Source organism: Diadema antillarum, unplaced genomic scaffold (genome assembly GCF_040938485.1).
Source record: "Diadema antillarum isolate AM-2024a unplaced genomic scaffold, OU_Dant_1.0 scf00000071, whole genome shotgun sequence".
Lineage (NCBI taxonomy): Eukaryota > Metazoa > Echinodermata > Echinoidea > Diadematoida > Diadematidae > Diadema > Diadema antillarum.
In genome coordinates this window covers 2,625,807-2,645,774 of record NW_027270960.1, presented here as the reverse complement: position 1 = coordinate 2,645,774, position 19,968 = coordinate 2,625,807, and the positions used below count along the sequence as shown (strand labels likewise).

The 19,968-nt window shown below is 40.6% G+C and overlaps 1 protein-coding gene across 1 annotated transcript in view; it reads right to left on the bottom strand.

Moving 5' to 3' along the window:
• LOC139716975 (uncharacterized) overlaps nucleotides 1-19,968 on the bottom strand; it is a 49,521-nt gene that overhangs the window by 9,622 nt on the left and 19,931 nt on the right. The window contains exons 4-5 of the mRNA XM_071628496.1: nucleotides 2,525-2,640; nucleotides 458-573 (exon numbers count right to left, since the gene is read on the bottom strand). Coding sequence (XP_071484597.1) covers nucleotides 458-573; nucleotides 2,525-2,640 — 232 coding nt within the window. The remainder of the gene's footprint in view (nucleotides 1-457; nucleotides 574-2,524; nucleotides 2,641-19,968) is intronic.

The window sequence follows — 19,968 nt, the reverse complement described above, 5'->3', positions numbered from 1 at the left end:
AAAAAATTAGGAAACTGTTTTGATGGAAATATATATATTTGCTATCATCAATATGACTTCACATCTTGTACAGGGGATGGCTTTGCTTTTGATACACTGAGTAAATGGTACTTTGACAGCAGCTGACGGCAGATAAATTAAAATCATAACATTCTCTACATGATGTTTCATGCAACCAAAATGGAAGCACTGTGAAGAGCATAATATTTCAAGTAACTGCCTTTCACTTTCAAGGATGCCCAAAGAACCTTCTTGCACTCACCTCAGATGAGGAATATTTACAAAGAAAAACAGCAATCAATGCTGACGTTTTGCTTACATTAGGGGTTTCAGAAATAAGTAATAAAAGATCACTAGCATTTCGCGACGAACAGGTATTATCCAACACAGTCTAGTTCCCATCAACATACATCTAGAAGACTGTTGCATTTAGTGGCAGTTCAGTGGTACGTCTCACCTTTCAACCCACTCTTTGGGTTTTTCCCACTGTGATACTTCTGTTTTACAGTTGTAGTAATATTTCTTTCCCGATGAACTCTTGTGCTCTGACCATTCTTTAGCCTTCTCCAGTATCTGCAGGGAAATAACAATCCATTCATTTATCAGACCATTGTTTGATTCCATGTACAATTTTCACTTTTCTCGCATAATAAAAGAATGTTTGACTCGCCTCTTTCAGAAGGCAGGTGGAATAATATTACCCTTAACATACGTCAGCGACAAGTCGTGGAAATGTGCACTTTTTTCAAAAAATGAAAATTTGTGCAATTCTCTTTATATTTTCCTTATATTGTTGTACACATGTGACATCATACACTGCAGTAGTCTTCTCATCCAGCAGTGACTGCGCAGACACTTTAAAAATTCATAACTTGTGAATGGATTGTCCGATTTTCTCCAAACTTTCACTGATGTGTTTCAATAATATGTTGCATTCACTCATTCCACATGTATATGAAGGTGAACTTGTCCTTTAAACTACATGAAATAGATGCATTGTGAACTGAACTTGTTTAAAGCACATACATTGTACAAATATGTACAGTCAAACCTGTCTATAGCGGCCACCCAAGGGAGACGGAAAAAGTGGCCGCTATAGACAGGTGGCCGCTATAGACAGGTAATCCAACTTTGTGTGCATTGCTTACATGTACATGTATCATCGGTGTATCCTTACATATTCATGTATGTGTGTACGTATACACACACTGTGTGTTTCGTGCATTTAACCATGCCGGTGTATATGAAATTGTTACACAGTAGTATGTGTATTGTCGTGAAGATAACTTAACACCAGTGCATTATTATGACTGAATGGGGGATGAATGCAGCGGTGGCGGTCACTGAACGTTGCCCGCACGGCTACAAAGCAGAAAACATGCTGAATTATCGGCTCGGCTACGGTTCCATTGGTTTTTTGGCCGCTATAGACAGGTTCAAATCTACCGCGGGAAACAAAATTTGTGGCCGCTGACCGCGTCAGACAGGTGGCCGCTATACACAGGGTCTTTAACAGGGCTTTTCTCTCGGGGGGATTTTTCAGTGGCCGCAATAGACAGGTGGCCGCTATAGACAGGTGGCCGCTAAGGCAGGTTTGACTGTACTTTAAATCCCAACCACTAACCAACTGGAGCTTCCAGTGGCTAGAATCATTTGCTGTCCACAAATATTTTGCTTGAAATCAAGAGGGCTCTTGCAGCACACAAGTGTCATCTTCAGTTGCATTCCAGCTCATACTCTAGGTAGTTCATATTGTATCAGAAGGTAATTTAAAACAAAACCAGTTTTGTCCTGGTAGTAGCTGCATATAGGGTGTCATTCTTACATTTGGGAAGGCATTTCCCTGTTTCTCATCATAGTCTAAAAACCTGAACTTTGCAAAGCATTGTTCTGAACCTTCCTCTGATTTGATGTCTATACAAGTAACCTGGATTACTGTAAAAGTGGATTTTTTTTTTTTTTTTGGAGGGGGGGGGGGCTAAAATTTTCACGCATTTCATGCAACCAGAAACTACATGTCGCACAAAAATAAAAACATGCAAATATTTTTGCTTGCCATATGTTCCCTAGTTTATGTCTCGATTCCGCAGAACTAAAAACACACAAAACTTTTCTTACCCGACAGAGCCCGAAAAATTAGTTGCGCGAAAATATCCACTTTTACAGTATATCGTACACACTGCAGAGTATTTAAAGCAACACTGTCCTGGAGTGATATTTACACCCTACGATAAAAATACTTGAAACATCAGCTACATATTAAAATGTCCTGCAATGCTCTGTACATGTAAACCTATCATCCAACTGTTTCAGTCAGTTGGTATTTAGTCCATGATAAATTGTTCTTTCTAAATCATCTTCTTCCAAGCATTTCTACTATAACGACCTGCACCTACAATGAACTCTCAAATGAAGCAAACTTTGTACTTTTATGTGTTTCAACACATTTCTAAAGACCCTTCGTTTTAATTGTCATGGTCTGACAAAAGCAAAGATGGTTACTGGTAACCAGTAGGTAACTTACCGTCTTGATATGCCGCTCATGGTCCGACGAGGGGTGAGAGTTTTGCAGAACATGGGCTTGGTGATTTGCAGTCCTGTTTTCTGCAGCATGGATAGAGTTGCTTGCATTGAGAGCATCTGTGCATGAAACAGGATGAAATACAGTAACAAACAACTGAATAATGTGGAGGCAAGAACACAGGGCTGACATACTACAGCGCATACATGTATACTGATTCCGTACAAATCCAAACGTATCAGCACGAAGTGGATTAATGCACTTGCCCTACAAACGCGAATGCATGTATGCACAAAGTCAAGATGTCATAATATCATACTGCTTTGGTTGCAAGTATGTCTCACTAAGATTCGAACATACAAAATCTCTCTGCCATATGAACTTTAACAGAGAGCCTTGCCCAAATCTACAATGTAAGCAGAGGCATAAAAAACAAAAAAAGACAGAAGTTCCACATGCACCAGTCACACTCTACTGAATGTAGTCACAATTACATATCAGTATTGTCATTCATAACTGCATCCATCGGCCTTATTCATTATGTGCCCTGCATTAAAAAGCAGGACAGAAACATGGAATGAACGGCAAGGTGTGACTGCTCCTATACAATCATGCCTTCAACTCCCTATCCTCACTTCTTGATGTAGATGTTAAAAGTACACTGACAGAAGCAGCCATTGTGACAGGCAAAACTCTTGAATGCTACATAAATCAGCTGTTGACAGGTTACTGAAAGCATATTCCATTTTCACATGGCAAAAGTGTCTCATTTGTAAACCCATTTATGACATGCACTTACAGTGTTGTATAGGCTGTTACAGATCTATACAAGTAGTTCAGATGCTGAAATTACTGTAGGCTTCTCTCCAACTACACACTGAAATGACATTCCATTCAACAGTCATGTCCCAAACTCTATGCTGTTCAGTAGACACACAGCTCTACACAAAGACACACATGTACATTGTACATACACAGCTGTATTATCGTGTACCTTTAATATTCTGTGAAAAATGCAACTAGTCTTGTCAGTGGAAGTGAAAATAAGGTCAAGCTAAGCTTTATCTCCCCAACTGTGTTTCAGGCATCACATTATTCAGTAGATGAGTACATAAATGTATGCACCTAATACAAAGTAAAATCAAATTTGCAGAGCATGATTACAGTTTCAAGTTGCTATCAGATGCACAAGAACAGCATGACTAGCATCAAATCATTTCTTTGCATCATTTTACAGACAAAGTCTGTTTGCCTTCTGGAGCTAGGACCATATTCAGGTGCTACTCTTTAACACCAGTTTGCAATAATTTAATCAATTGGGAAGGAGGTAGAAGGAACCTGAGAGTCTTGTCATTATCATTATGAAGTATTCAATATTTGTACTTTCTGTGCTTGAGTTATATTTCCTCTAAGAATATTTCTACCCCACCTGAAGCTCTGAGATAATGTACACAATTGAGTGTGATTGTGTGATTTGTTGGGATAGAAATTATGTCTCCCCCCCCCCCAAAAAAAAAAAAAAAAAAAATCCACTTTGACAGTAAATAAAGCATGAAAAGAAACCTCATTTATTTGCAATCAAGGCATGTTTTCTCATGTCAAAGCTTGACTCACATCAAAATAAATATGGCCAGCTCAGGTGGTACAATGTACAAGTACATACGTACAGTGTATAGTGAACATGTACAACACATACAAAATTGTACGCGAGTGAGCTTCTGCTGACAGTGATGCACGCAGGACAAAAAAAAGAAAGAAAAAAGAGTGTGCTGCTTCTAAAGGGCATGGCTGCTTTTCATTTTTTTATAAACAATTGCAAAAATGACAATGGGCGTAGAGGACATACAATGTAGCCAAGTGCAACCTGGGCATATCCAACATCACAATACAAAAGAAACATGGCCTCGAGAACAAAGTGAAATGCATTTCCAAGAGCAGTCATAATTGTATTCAAGGAGAGTCACACACAGAATAAAGGCTCTGTGTAAGAAATGTTTGTCTCAATCAATCAATAATATGAATTTAAAAATGATCACAGAGAAGCACTCTTCCTATAAATAATACACCATGTTGAAACTGCTTTTCAATCTACAGTAATCCAATCCAATCAAATCACTGTATTCTCTGTCACTGCTGTGAACACTCTAGTATTACAGCTGTATGACCTCCTACTGTACTACTCTCCGGAATGCAACTGGAAACAACAGAGTACCTTTTCAATACTTGTTTTTGAAAGAACTTTACAGGTACAAAGTATGATTGCCCTGGCTCCTAAAATCAAAGTTTTACATGCAGGTCCTCAAACACGGGGAACTGGTCAACCATAGGATCTAGAGGGAGACAAATTGAAGAAACTCACACCTGAACCTTCACCCCTCTGAATAATTTTTTTTCCCCCTTTTTTTTTCATTTGATGTGCCTTGTCCATCTTGGACTACACGTACAACAATGTCGGAATGTCCGAGCTTGAGTATTAGTTCCATGTTTATCGTGTCACTGCCAACAACCAGGGACAGCCTGGTGGTAGTGTCCCTGCCCGGAAAGCAGACTTAGACGACAGGTTCAAGTCCTACTGGTTCCTTCTTCTGACATGTAACCCGTAGAGGACGGTTTGATTTTGCTACAACATGCATTTCCCATAGACACTTGTCCTCAATCGTTAAATTTACAGATCAGCAGTTGCAATCTTAACAAATTTAATTTGTAGAGGGAGACAATCTGAAGAAACTCCCACCTGAACCTTCACCCCTCTGAATAGAGCTTCCTTTCATAGGATCTGTTGTGTACATTAATTCCCACTGATATTGCACTTCATCATATCAGCTATACAAATCTGGACAGTTATAAAGGAGATTATGAGAAAGCATGCTGCTTTTAATAGGACATTAGGATAGTGACAAGGTTTTTGAACCCTGAACAGAAAGCATACACAATTATAGTGTGCAATTTAGAAGACCATGAAATTTCCATCAAAAATGCACAAACACATGTCCAGTCTGTTTATACCTTGCAGCATTAGGAAACAAATTATAACAAAAAAAAAAAGACCATACTGACAAAGTTGGAGCTACACACTTGTAAGTTCAAGCATCTACATGAACCATCATCTAGAGTTCAACTTTTGAATGGTGACTACAATATCAAATGTGAAAAATAAAAAGACACAATGTTCATGTATACCGGTACATCTTTTCCATGCTGGTATATTCACTATTGGAAATAAAAAGTAGTGATCAAGCATGTCGCAGCGACATGCTGAAACACCTCATGGACCACCCTGTTATAGCAGTATGCTATCCTCGGGGGGTGGGGGGGGGGGATGAAAGGGGATCCCCATTCCTTCTGTGATAAGACATATTTCATGTCTCATCATGCGACATGAACCTTTCAATACAATTTGTGGATATAATGTATTATACATTATGTAGTTTATACTGCAAATTATATTGGTACTAGAATTACTACAGTCATACAATAACCTACAGTACCTGGATTGGGATAACATACATACATACACAGTCAATGTAACACTACACTCTATGTACATTGTACACAGAAGTGAGGCTACAATTGTAGCTAAAATTCAGTTGGAAATGTACACTATCTACACAATAAGGTCCTTGCCATGATTGAACATTTCCTTGCTTGAATAATGTTTGACTGAATATCAACGACACACTACATCTGTACACTGTACATGCACATTTCATGATAACCAGTTTTGTACACAAGCCGTTTGTACAGTACCGTCTTGACCGGCATAGAGGCCGCATTTTATCATTTTTAAATAAGAATTAAGAGCAGTGTCACTGTGTAGGTGCGGCCTACATGCAGCGATAGTCAAAGTCTAACTATTTCAAATCAGTGAATCGCTGGTACATTCATAAAGAATAACAGGCATACACACACATGGGCCGGTGCATCAGATGCAACCTCTCTACAATGAAGGAATACGTCTGACAAATACAGCATTTTTACGCGACCTGACTGATGTGATAACCTCTTAAAGCACTGTTATCAGCTACATTTGTATAAAATTACTCATTTTCTATGCTAGGGACTAGGGACTAGCAGCAATGGTTTTGGCAAAATTATACGTGAACAACACAATGACAGCACAGATTAGATGGCTAGCAGACCCCTGTTACTTGTAACAGAGCAAAGCAAGCTTTGTTCGCACACAGTGAATGTATGTATACATAGATGCATGTTATATGTAAATCAATCAAAAGCCTTCTAACGCGCTAAACATTACATCAGACTCTAAAGGGGGAAAAAAATCTGAATAAGGATATCCCACACTTGTATTCCTTACAGTAAGTGTCAAAAAGAACATTTGGATATAAACAAGTGCCACAAGCTCATGAATTTTCTTTCTGAGGGCCAAGGGCACAGCAATGAACTACAGCTACGATTTCTAAGCTAGCCTCAAAAAAATATATATATATTTATGACATTATCACAAATGCTACAATTTGAATTATTTTTCTTCTTGGCTTACACCTGTACACAAGAAACATTTAATCACTATATTTTCTTGTTTAAGCCAAGAGAAACAATGCAGATAATGCCTCTGGCAACATTTTGCAGCAGAGGCATAAAGATTTAGTTTACATATATGTATTCATGTATCACAATCTGAAATGAAGGTACAAAGGTAACCTTGTCAAAAGCCGTATGTCTCAAATCATGAGAGAGAATGAAATTACACTTCAAAGGTGAAATACAAAATTGTACTGAGGGGTTGTATGCTAAAATTTGAATTACTGTTCATGTAACTGTAACCTTTGATATCGGCTTTTAATATGAATACGGTACTCTTCAAGGTGATTTTGTGATCAACGGTTCTAGTTTTGGTGCATCATGCATAACATGCGCATGTTTCAAGCTTCACACTGTGTGGCAATTGCAATTATTGCGGCAGACATTCACATTTCAGCACACAGTATGAAAGTACTGTAATATGATGTCTTTGGAATTATGTTTTGAATTCAAAAGACAAGAGGATCATATATTATGCATAATTATGCACTTGAAAATAAATTACTGAATATGCCACATATTTTGGCAAGTATTAATTTTAGCGAATCGGGACTTCTTGATGATTTCGCGAGTGGTTAAATTTGCGATTGTGAAGCACAGTATCGGGATCAGAGTCAATATTCTCATGTGCTTTTAATTTTGCGAATAACACCTGACTCGCAAAATTTGCGAAAATAAAAACCTCACAAAATATTTGGCGTACACAGTAAGCTGCCTAACAAAGGCCTAATATTCACTCACATGGAAGCAACTTGCCAGACATAAAAATATTGATTTGCATGTACTTGTAGGTAAATATGCACATATTTGATTATTGAAGGACAAATTGGCAAATGAAAGGCAAATTTGCACAAAATTGTTCGTTTTGCTACACTTTTGTCAAGCTTTAGAGTGATGCTATTTAACCAAGGTGCCATGGAAATGCCAAAATCCACAATTCAAATCCTCAATCTTGACAATTTTGTCACATTTCTACCTGTAAGCAATGCAAGTTAAGCTACAAGCAACATTGACAGCAGAATGTTGCTCAGTTAGTTGCATCAATTTTTTTCTTTTTGTTCTTCTTTTCCTTTTTTTTTTTCCCTTAACTGTGCGCTAGTCGGGGTACGGCTAAGAAGGAGGATAAGGCCTATACAAATATACACTGTATGTTACAATGTATATGAAGGTTCATACTAAAGTGTGTTCTTCATTTGTAAGGGTCCTACCGGCGAGTGGTGTCTTGGAAATATAAGTGGGATTCACACGTACACGTACGCGAATTAGTGGGATACAAATCTCAAGGTTTGCATCGCGATCAGGTTTTCAAGATTTTTGCCATTGTGGACTAAAAAATCCCACCAATTATTGTGCTCAGCATCACAATACAAATTCCAAGAAATCTTGCATTTAATTTTGAGTTATCCCGATAATTTGCCCAGTGGTGACTGTGCAAATGTTGGACCAAATAATCTCAAGATTTTATATCCCATCATTCAAAGCACACATTATCACGATAGTGTGCGCACCATACCACTGTGACATGCAAGAACAAAGGGCAAAGAGAAGCTCACATGCACACTGTGTGAGTCAATTAGCAGGATACTCTTGTCCATGTTAACTCTTACAAAACATCTCAAGATATGGATTGCAATCATTCTCCCGCTATTTTGAACGTGAATGTAGCTATAGGAGTTACAATAGGCATTTTCACATCAGCCCGATGTATCGAAATAGCGCGCTATTTTCTGACTTGAGAAATTATCCCAATAGCGAAATAGCGCGCTATTTGATAATGTGAACACAAATTAGCGCGCTAATTGTATCGCTCTGATCGAGAAAATTTCTCGAGTCCAACTCGGGAAATTTCTGAAATAGCGGGGATAGTAGCGCGCTATTTGATAATGTGAAAATGACTAGAGAAATTAGCGTGATGCATCCCATCATGCCTAGCGTGTGTGACTCGATCGATCGAGGCAAACTGCACACAAATCATGAGGAATTTTTGAGAGGGCACACACATTACTGATGCTGTTTGCACATACTCAGCTGTCGAATTAGCTTGAAAAAAATTCGGGCTAATTCTCTTCGGGCTGATGTGAATAAGAAATGAAATAACGCGCTAATTCGCAATCGCAAAAAGTATCTCAAGCTTGGATTTTTATCGAATGATGTGAAAACGCCTAGTGCATATTCTTAGCAGACAACAGTCATGGCTATTCTTCAAATTTTGTAAACTGTACTAAGATGTGGCTTCATCATGCAGCATGAAGAAAAAACAAACAAACAAAACCGGTGACAATACCTAAGTGTGTGCCTCATACTGTAATGTATTTGCTCATGTTCGCATGACTAGGATTGCAAAGCCCAGTGGCACTGGCACCTGGAAACTTGCACACTGATTTTCAGCTGGGCTGTGCAAACATCAGAGACAAAACTACTGATCATCATGGGTGCAAGATCAAGTTTTCCACTTTGCTGTTCAAAAGATATCATCATGGATGCTTTTATCATCAGGAACGGGAGCGCACTTCTAGACCACTCATGATTACCTTCAGGCAAAACTGAGATATATTCTTTGATGATTCAGACACTGAGGCAATAATGCCTCCTTAGTCAGCACAGATTACTGTTACAGATAATCTACAAACACACTGCTGAAAGAGTAATGAAAAATGTAGCGAGGTTCTGCATGCAAATGATGTGCGAAATTGCACAGAGACACATGATTGAATGGCTAAATTCACTGATGCATGCCTGAGCTGCAGTATGCACATGCACATGTACATGTACGGTAACAAGTGAAGTACAATGCAGCTCCTACTTCACATAGGAAATGCGCTATTCCCCTTATTACGTCTGTGTATACCAATCATGTATGTATTAGGCTGTAATGTTAACCTGTTTGCTATGACACTTGAAAAGCATTAATTCCTGATAAGTTAAAACTGGATGGCATTGTGTGTGCTCATTAACAAATTTGTTTGATTTTCCCACCATTCCAATATTACTTTCTACAGAAATCATGGATTACAGGGCATTCTTTTTTGTTTCCTTTCACTAACAGTTTGCATAGTATTCAATAGGTAAATTCTTTAAAGGACAAAGAACGCAGGATTTGAATTAAGAAAATCATATATGAAAAAAAAAAAAGGTGTCATAGCAGAGGGAAATGTTTCCTAAAACAGATTTTTAATGTGACCTATTAGAAGATATTTGCGCCACTGAGAAATTGCGAGATAAAACTGATCAATTCACTTCACCCATTTTCGCCCCCGAACAGCTGTCTTTTTCGAGCCCTAAATTATGACGTCACAAAAGGCTCAAAACCCTTTACGAGTGCAACAGTACATTGAGGCCGTCATTCATAAAGCATGTATTCCCAGGCGAGCGAATGTAATATTTGGCCTGTCTTTCTTCGCGTCGGCTTTCTCGGCTGAGCCATTAAAACATCCAATTTTTACCTTATATTGTATGATAAGACTTTGAGTTCGATATCGAGAGTGAATAGAGTGAACCGAGTGATGACAGTGACAATGACACCGATAGTGACGGTGGCAAAGTCGGGGTGGTAGAAGAAGTAAGGGTGAGGCGACGGAGCCCACTGTCTGTCTGTACTGTGTCCGTGTTGATGTGTTTTGCTATGGTGCACCAAAAGGAACCATGTCTGGTTTGGTTACAATATCACTTCCCCACAAATAATTTTGTGAAAAGAAAACATCTTCAACTAATGATGTTGATGCCCTTGATTTTGACATAAGAGTAACATTTTGGGTGATTTTGTACTGAATTACTGATTTCACTCCAGCTAAATAGCTACCGTAAGTGGCATGCACACGTACATAGATGTACGTGTTCATTTGCTATAATTATGTACCCGACTAAGTTTGTGTGTTACGACATAAAGTGAAACCTAAATGAAACACTGACCTTGCATGTCTAACCGTTGGCGTTAATTGTAGGCCAACGTGATTACGAGAAGCTAGGGTTCTGCAGATTTAGCTTCTGGTTCTAGTTCAAGTAGAGTACCTAGGCCTATGAGTCATTTGAGAAGAGAGACTGAGGCGCAAAAGTGCAAGTAGAAGTCTAAAATTCTAAGCAAGATGGATTCAATAAGTAAAAATTTGCAAAACTTATAACCAACTTGTACCTGATTCTGTGAAGAAGAGACTTCGCCTCCCATGCAGATCATGCAGAATTCACACTTTGAACCATGGCACTGCGTAGCAACAGCGCATCAGCTCATGGCTATAAAATTCGTTCCTTGTGTGACATCATAATTTCGGTCCCCAAAATTTCGCCGTTAGATCGGGTTCTGGCGGTCAGAAAAGGGTGTCAAAACACCATCTCTCCATTGTTCTAGAGACGTTTTCATGTTCACGTTCCTAGAGACTAAGTTTTCCAGAAATGTATAATTCACTTTATTTATGATTATCAAGCTATTTTTTGCATGATGACTACTTTAATTTTGCTGAATTGCACACCACCATGTAATACTTCTGGTTTGAGTGCTAGACCTAATGACATACTAGGGTGTACTCACAGGACATTATCTTTAGGATACTATGCTCTAGCATGATAGATCCACTATGTACAGTAATTCTAAGTGGTGGATCATGCATCAATACGCAGTCGCAGCGGATAGGTACAACTACTGTATACGCCATCTCGATATATTTCGCGAGTCAAATTTTTGCGAATCGGGAATTCCTGACAGTTTCGTGAGTGGTTAAATTCGCGATCGTGGAGTCCTGTACTGAACGGAGAAATGTACACGCGATCAGAGTCAATATTTTTGCGTGTCTTTAATTTCGCGAATAGGACCCGACTCGCGAAATTCGCGAAAATAAAAACCTTGCAAAATATTCAGCGTAAACAGTAACTCACCGTTTTCATTTTGCCATGATCTTGCTTCCCCCCTGAATGAATGCGTTGTGTACAAGAAACCGCTGGGAAAGTGTCGCAGCAAAATTGCTATAACTCCACAATTTAGTTCATACTTTGTAATTATTTTTACTTTTTTGAAAATGAAAAACCTCATTCTGACTCATCATTACGCTACATTTTTTGAATAATGATGAAAAATATTCAAAAATGGAGCAAAACTTGACTTTTGAAACAGAAAATGATTGTCAGAAAGTTGTTACGATTTCACATTTTCACAACGTGAACAACAAAAATCTTACAAGTATGTTACTAAGTATGTATTTCTTTACATAGTTCTAAGATCCCCATCCACAAAATGATTCACAAAATAACCCTTCAAGAGTTCAAGCACATGCCTATGACCCTGTCAATGCTGAGAAATAGACAGCACTACTAACTTGAACATGTCACACCATTCGAGTGAACATGTGTACACCATAACACTTAGTTTACAACGAAAACATGTTTCTCATAGCATAATATTCTTTTTCTGACTATTTGTCCTTTCTCTACCACACACATACTAACATCCACAAACACTCACACTACACGTTGTTACGACCAAAATCACTCCGAGAATGATCGCACAAAAGAAACAATCAACTGATGTTCAGGCGGTTTATTGACAGTGATATTGTGGGTACAGACTGGTAATCGGCGTCACATCAGTACAACAATGATCAATAGAAACAGTTATAAATCGGTAGTGGAATCACTTACACGTATTAAATAATCCTTTGAAAGTGTCCAAATACGATGTTCGATGCACAGACGAATGATCCGCGACGCACCGATGAATGATTCCTCCGACGTAACTCCAGAGGCGCAGGTTACGATAGTCCACGGTATAGATCCGGGGTAAAATCCACGATATATGTCCACGGCGAAACGTGCAGAGTCCAAACGTTGTGACGACCACGTCCAGTTGATGCGTTGAATAATGATTCACTTAATAATGTTCAGCTAGGAATCCAGCCCGTCACAGCTTTGCCGTAGCAATGTCCATTGATACAAAAATATGGAGTCCAATGAAGGCACATTAATTCTCTGCAGGCAAAATGTCTCCCAGGCCAAGTATCTCCACAAACATAACAGGTCAGCAGGTAACACAGGACTGACTATAACAAGTCGCTTCAGAGCCAGAAGTGACGTAACTCTCAGAGCAGAGGTGTTGGGTACTCTGCCTACTGCAGAATTTCTCTGGCTTATATACTATCCATTCACCCCCTTCTAGCACCTTCTATAACTCTCTCCAACCTACTAGCCAGTCCAAGTTCCAGGAAACCTGGATGACTCACTGCCTAACTATGTACAAAACATCATTACCAAGAATAACTACCAATCACATTGGGCTACAGGGACAGTGCCTCACTCAGCCAAACATGTAAGCACTTCCCAGAACTTTCTGGAACGGGTGAAATCATACTAGATTGAGTGAGCTATAATGTATTTCCTGTTACATGCATGTACTGTATAGCTACATTGTATACCACCTAGAAAATTCTCCACTGATCTGGTCAGCCTGTATGTACTATATGTACATGTATACCATGTAGAATGTTCTCCATGAATCTGGTCAACCTGTGTACATACACATTAAAACAACCATGCATACAGTACATCATACATATGTACATAACTACTTAGTGTGTACATAACTACTAGTGTGTACATTTGTGACACCATCCCCCATGGGAAAAAGAAAGCCTTGCTGTAGCAAGGGTTTCTTTTTCCTTCACAATTTCTCATTATTGTATACAATGAATGTGAGGTAAAATCCAAGTCAAGCTATAATCACATACTATCACATGCCTTTTGGATAGCTGTATTAATTCCATGTTCTCTTTCCATGGATACTATTTACAATGATATTGCTTGGATTCTCGGAGCTTATACAATCATATCAAACTGTTTTGCACACATTAATGAATATGCTTAACACATACACTGGAAATGATATGCGGTGAAAACTTTTCACCTTTGATACTCTCTTCATGTTACACTCTTGACAGAGCGTCGGCAATTACATTGTTTTTGCCTGCCACATGTTTGATTTTGAGTGCATATGGCTGCGTCATCATGCTCCATCTGAACAACCTGTTGTTCTTCATTTTGAACCGGTCTAAAAAGACCAAGGGGTTGTGGTCAGTATAGACCGTGATCTCCCCTTTGCTATTTGTCAAGTACACTTCGTATTGCTGGAGGGCAAGGATGAGACTGAGAGCCTCCTTCTCAATTGTGGAGTACTTCTTCTGGTATGTGTTCAATTTTTTGGAGAAGTAGCTAACTGGTCGTTCAGTGCCTTCTTCATCTTCTTGGAGCAAAACTGCTCCCACTCCTACATCGCTAGCATCTATTGCCACCTTGAATGGCTTTGCGAAGTCAGGAGCTGCCAAAACAGGCTCATTAGCAAGGACTGCCTTTAGTTTCTCGAAGGCTCTTTGACATTCATCAGTCCAGGTGTACTTTGCCTTGCCCTTCAACAAATTTGTTAGGGGGGTGACTACAGTGCTGAAATTCGGTACAAATTTCCTGTAGAAACCAGCCATGCCCAGAAATCTGAGCAACTCCTTCTTGGATTGGGGGATGGGAAAGTCTAGTATAGCCTCTACCTTGGCTTCTCTTGGCAATACTTGTCCCTGACCGACTACATGCCCGAGATACACTACTTTGGCCTTTGCAAATTCACTCTTTGCCAGATTAATCACCAATCCGGCCTCCTTGAGTCGATCGAAAAGTTGCCGCAAGTGTGTAATGTGCTCCTCCCACGTGTCACTGTACACTAGGATGTCATCAATGTATACTACACAATTGTCAAGTCCAGCAATGATTTGGTTTGTCAGCCGTTGGAAGGTGGCCGGAGCATTTTTCATGCCGAATGGCATTACTTTGCATTGGAACAAGCCATCTGGTGTAGCAAAGGCGGAAATCTCTCTGGCTTTGTCGGTCAAGGGCACCTGCCAGTATCCCTTTAGAAGGTCTATTTTACTGACATACGCAGAATTTCCGACCCTGTCAATGCAGTCTTCTAGTCTGGGAATGGGGAAAGAGTCTGTTTTCGTCACGGCATTCACCTTTCTGTAATCTATACAGAATCTTTGAGACCCATCCGGTTTGGGCACCATGACGATTGGGGAGCTCCAACTGCTTTTACAAGGTTCTATTATGTCATTGTCTAGCATGTATTGAACCTCTTCCCTTACTTTTTGCAGTTTGCTCGGGTTTAGTCTGTAAGGGTTTTGCTTGATAGGGTCAGCATCTCCTACATCAACATCATGTACAGCCAGAGGGGTGCAGCCTGGTTTGTCTTTACACAGTTCTTTGTACTCATGTAATAGACTAGTCACATCTTTCCTCTGATTTTCAGGTAGGTAGTTCAGTGTCTGATCTACTTTCCCTAACATCTCTGAGTTAGACAACCTGGCACTAGAGGGCTCACTTCCATTCTCATCTTGAGCTTCTCCCTCTTCATCTACTTCTTCTACTACCACCTGAGCTACGCCTACCGGCTGACTAGCCTTTCTCTCATAGTACTCTTTCAGCATGTTTACATGACACACCCTCTGATCTTTTCGTCTGTCTGGCGTACTGATCACATAGTTCACATCATTGAGTTTCTTTTTGACATAGTACGGGCCACTGAACTTGGCTTTCAGTGGTTCACCTTGTATGGGCAGCAGTACAAGAACTTTGTCACCTGGGTTGAAAGTTCGGGCTTTGGCATTTTTGTCTGCCTTTCTCTTCATAGAGTCTTGTGACACTTTCAAGTGTTCCCTAGCTACCTCACAAGCCTTTGAAAGCCTTTCACGAAACTTTGACACGTAGTCAAGTAGGTGGACCTCATCATCCTCAGTCATGAATTTCTCTTTGATGAGCTTCAGTGGGCCTCTAACTTCATGACCGTACACCAACTCAAATGGGCTGAAACCCGTCGACTCATTTGGGGAGTCCCTCGTTGCGAACAGTAGGAAAGGGATGCCCTTATCCCAATCCTCGGGATACTCCTCACAGAACGCCCTAATCATTGTCTTTAGGGTCTGGTGGTAGCGCTCCAACGCACCTTGGGACTGGGGATGATAAGCTGACGACTTCAGCTGCTTCACACCCAAACGATACATCACCTCTTGAAATATGCCTGACATGAAATTTGACCCTTGGTCAGACTGCACTTCCTTGGGCAACCCATACCTAGTGAAAAACTGCACTAGAGCATCTACCACAGTCTTAGCAGTGATATTTCGCAATGGGATAGCCTCTGGAAACCGTGTAGACATATCCATGATTGTCAAGAGGTACTTATGACCCGACCTAGTCCTAGGCAAAGGTCCAACACAGTCAACTAGAACCCGACTGAATGGTTCTTCAAACGCAGGTATCGGAATCAATGGCGCCGGCTTCACTGAATGCTGTGGTTTACCAGCCACCTGACATGTGTGACAAGTCTTGCAAAACTCAGCCACATCCACATTCAGCCCTGGCCAATAGAAATGCCTCATGATCCGATCCTTTGTCTTTCTGACGCCTAAATGGCCGCCAACAGGTAACTCGTGAGCAATCCTCAAGATCTCACCGCGGTAACTAGGAGGGACAACAACTTGACGGACCACCGTCCAATCCTCATCAGCTGGCCTATGGGGAGGTCTCCACTTCCTCATCAAAATGCCATCTTTGACATAATAGCACTCAGGGACCTTTTCAGCCTCAGCCTCAGAACACGCCGTCTGAGACAAGCCTTTCAACTCAGAGTCTGCCTGCTGTGCTTCAACCAAGGAAGACTTGCTAAACAGCCCATCGCTGTTAGCCTCGGAGCCTAATACAGCAACCCCATCATTCAAATCCTTGAAAAAGGTTTCTGCCAACCAAACACCGGAATTCTCCTCCACATCAACAGAATCCGCATCATCTTGAACAGCTCTACGAGCCTGAGACCTAGTCACGACACAATCTGGAAAAATCCCAGGAAATTCCTCCTGCAACTGCTCAGTTTCAGCAACCACCACTGGTTTCTCCGAAACAACTGGAGACGCAACCACCTTGTCCCCAGCCAAGTCATTCCCCAACAAAAAGTCAATGCCTGCCATGGGCAACTCGGGAACAACTCCAACAGTAACAGGACCAGAAACTAGGTCACACTTCAAATCCACTCTATACAGTGGCACTGACATATAACTGCCATCAACAGTCTGAATCAAGACTTTTGCATTCACTGCACTATCTGGTGGAAAAGTCATACCACCATCCACCATCAACGACTGAGAGGCCCCCGTATCCCGCAGGATGACCACTGGCTTACCTGCCTCACCAGAGGTACATGGGGTCACCTCACCATCAAACAAAAAGCTACGATAGCTCTCATCCACCTGCTTCAGCCTATCTTTGAATTTGGGAGATTGACTTTCAATGGCCTGTGTTTCACTGAACGGGACACTGTTTTCAGGTAGGACACTTTTTGACATGACAAATCCCAAGTCCTTCTTTGTTTTGTTTTGCAACTTCCAACACTGTGACTTTACATGCCCTGTCTTGTTACAGTGAAAACATTTGATGACATTTGCACTTGTACTGGACCCTTTGTCAGATTGAGGCTTTGGTGCCGATGAAGTTTCAGAACTCGTGCCTTTTTCAGGACCAGCATTCTTTGGACTGCTCGACTGAATTTTGTCTCTCTTATTTCCAGAGAAATTCCTGAAAGGTGGTCTGTTGTCATTTCTGTGGGTCAGCTCATACTCATCAGCCATCAAGGCTGCTTTATGCAAACTTGTCACTTTGTGATCATCCAAATGCGACCTCACACTGAAAGCAACACTCTTTTTGAATTCTTCCAAAAGAACAACCTCACGTAGGTTATCAAAGTCCTGATCCACTTTCAGGGATCTGTACCACCTATCAAACATCATTTCTTTTTCACGAGCAAACTCAACATGTGTCTGGCCTGGTTTACGGTACGAATTTCTGAACTTATGTCTGTACGCCTCTGGCACCAACTCATAAGCATTCAACACTGCTTTCTTGACTGTAGCATAGTCACGTGATTGCTCTTCAGAGAGAGATGAGTACACATCGGCTGCTTTGCCGACAAACACACTTTGAAGGAGCAAGGGCCAAAATTCCTGTGGCCAGTTCAAACTGTTAGCCACCTTCTCAAATGACACAAAGTATGCATCAACCCTGTTTTCTTCAAACTTTGGCACCAATCGAATGTTCTTGGCCAAATCAAATTCAGGGGGAGCCCTTTCCTGAGTTCTTACAGTCTGTGCATGAGCCAATTCCATCTCACGCAATTTCAATTGTTGCTCAAGTTTCTTCATTTCAATTTCTCTTTCAATTTCTAATCTCATCTTCTCTTTCTCCATTTCCAATTCCCTTGCTCTTTCTCTCTCCTTCATTTCCAATTTAGCAAGCTCAAGCCTCGTTTGATCTGAAATTTGAGCTCGATCTTGAGTGTCAATTTCTTCTTTGAGCTCCATGTGACCAGCTACTAAGTCAAGGATCTCTGCCTTTCTTACACCTTGTGGAACATCAACATTTAAATGCTGTGCAACAGCGGTCAAATCACATTTGCGTAACCTTTGCAAATCTTTGAGGGACAAATCTGTCCTCTGAACAAATGCCTGAACATCCATTGTACTGATTGACATTGTCACACTGTATTACACACAATATACAATTGAACAATCAACTCAACTGGTATTTTGTCTGTACCAATGTTCTGGATTCCGGAACGTTCCAAATTCTATATTTTGGCTTTAAATTCAATTCCCGGACAAGCCCCCAATTTTGTTACGACCAAAATCACTCCGAGAATGATCGCACAAAAGAAACAATCAACTGATGTTCAGGCGGTTTATTGACAGTGATATTGTGGGTACAGACTGGTAATCGGCGTCACATCAGTACAACAATGATCAATAGAAACAGTTATAAATCGGTAGTGGAATCACTTACACGTATTAAATAATCCTTTGAAAGTGTCCAAATACGATGTTCGATGCACAGACGAATGATCCGCGACGCACCGATGAATGATTCCTCCGACGTAACTCCAGAGGCGCAGGTTACGATAGTCCACGGTATAGATCCGGGGTAAAATCCACGATATATGTCCACGGCGAAACGTGCAGAGTCCAAACGTCGTGACGACCACGTCCAGTTGATGCGTTGAATAATGATTCACTTAATAATGTTCAGCTAGGAATCCAGCCCGTCACAGCTTTGCCGTAGCAATGTCCATTGATACAAAAATATGGAGTCCAATGAAGGCACATTAATTCTCTGCAGGCAAAATGTCTCCCAGGCCAAGTATCTCCACAAACATAACAGGTCAGCAGGTAACACAGGACTGACTATAACAAGTCGCTTCAGAGCCAGAAGTGACGTAACTCTCAGAGCAGAGGTGTTGGGTACTCTGCCTACTGCAGAATTTCTCTGGCTTATATACTATCCATTCACCCCCTTCTAGCACCTTCTATAACTCTCTCCAACCTACTAGCCAGTCCAAGTTCCAGGAAACCTGGATGACTCACTGCCTAACTATGTACAAAACATCATTACCAAGAATAACTACCAATCACATTGGGCTACAGGGACAGTGCCTCACTCAGCCAAACATGTAAGCACTTCCCAGAACTTTCTGGAACGGGTGAAATCATACTAGATTGAGTGAGCTATAATGTATTTCCTGTTACATGCATGTACTGTATAGCTACATTGTATACCACCTAGAAAATTCTCCACTGATCTGGTCAGCCTGTATGTACTATATGTACATGTATACCATGTAGAATGTTCTCCATGAATCTGGTCAACCTGTGTACATACACATTAAAACAACCATGCATACAGTACATCATACATATGTACATAACTACTTAGTGTGTACATAACTACTAGTGTGTACATTTGTGACAACGTACAGACACACAAAGAGGAGAGTATGGACCGCACCTGGAGATGGTGACTCTTCATACTTGCACTGAAGCGGTGGTACACGTAAGTGCATA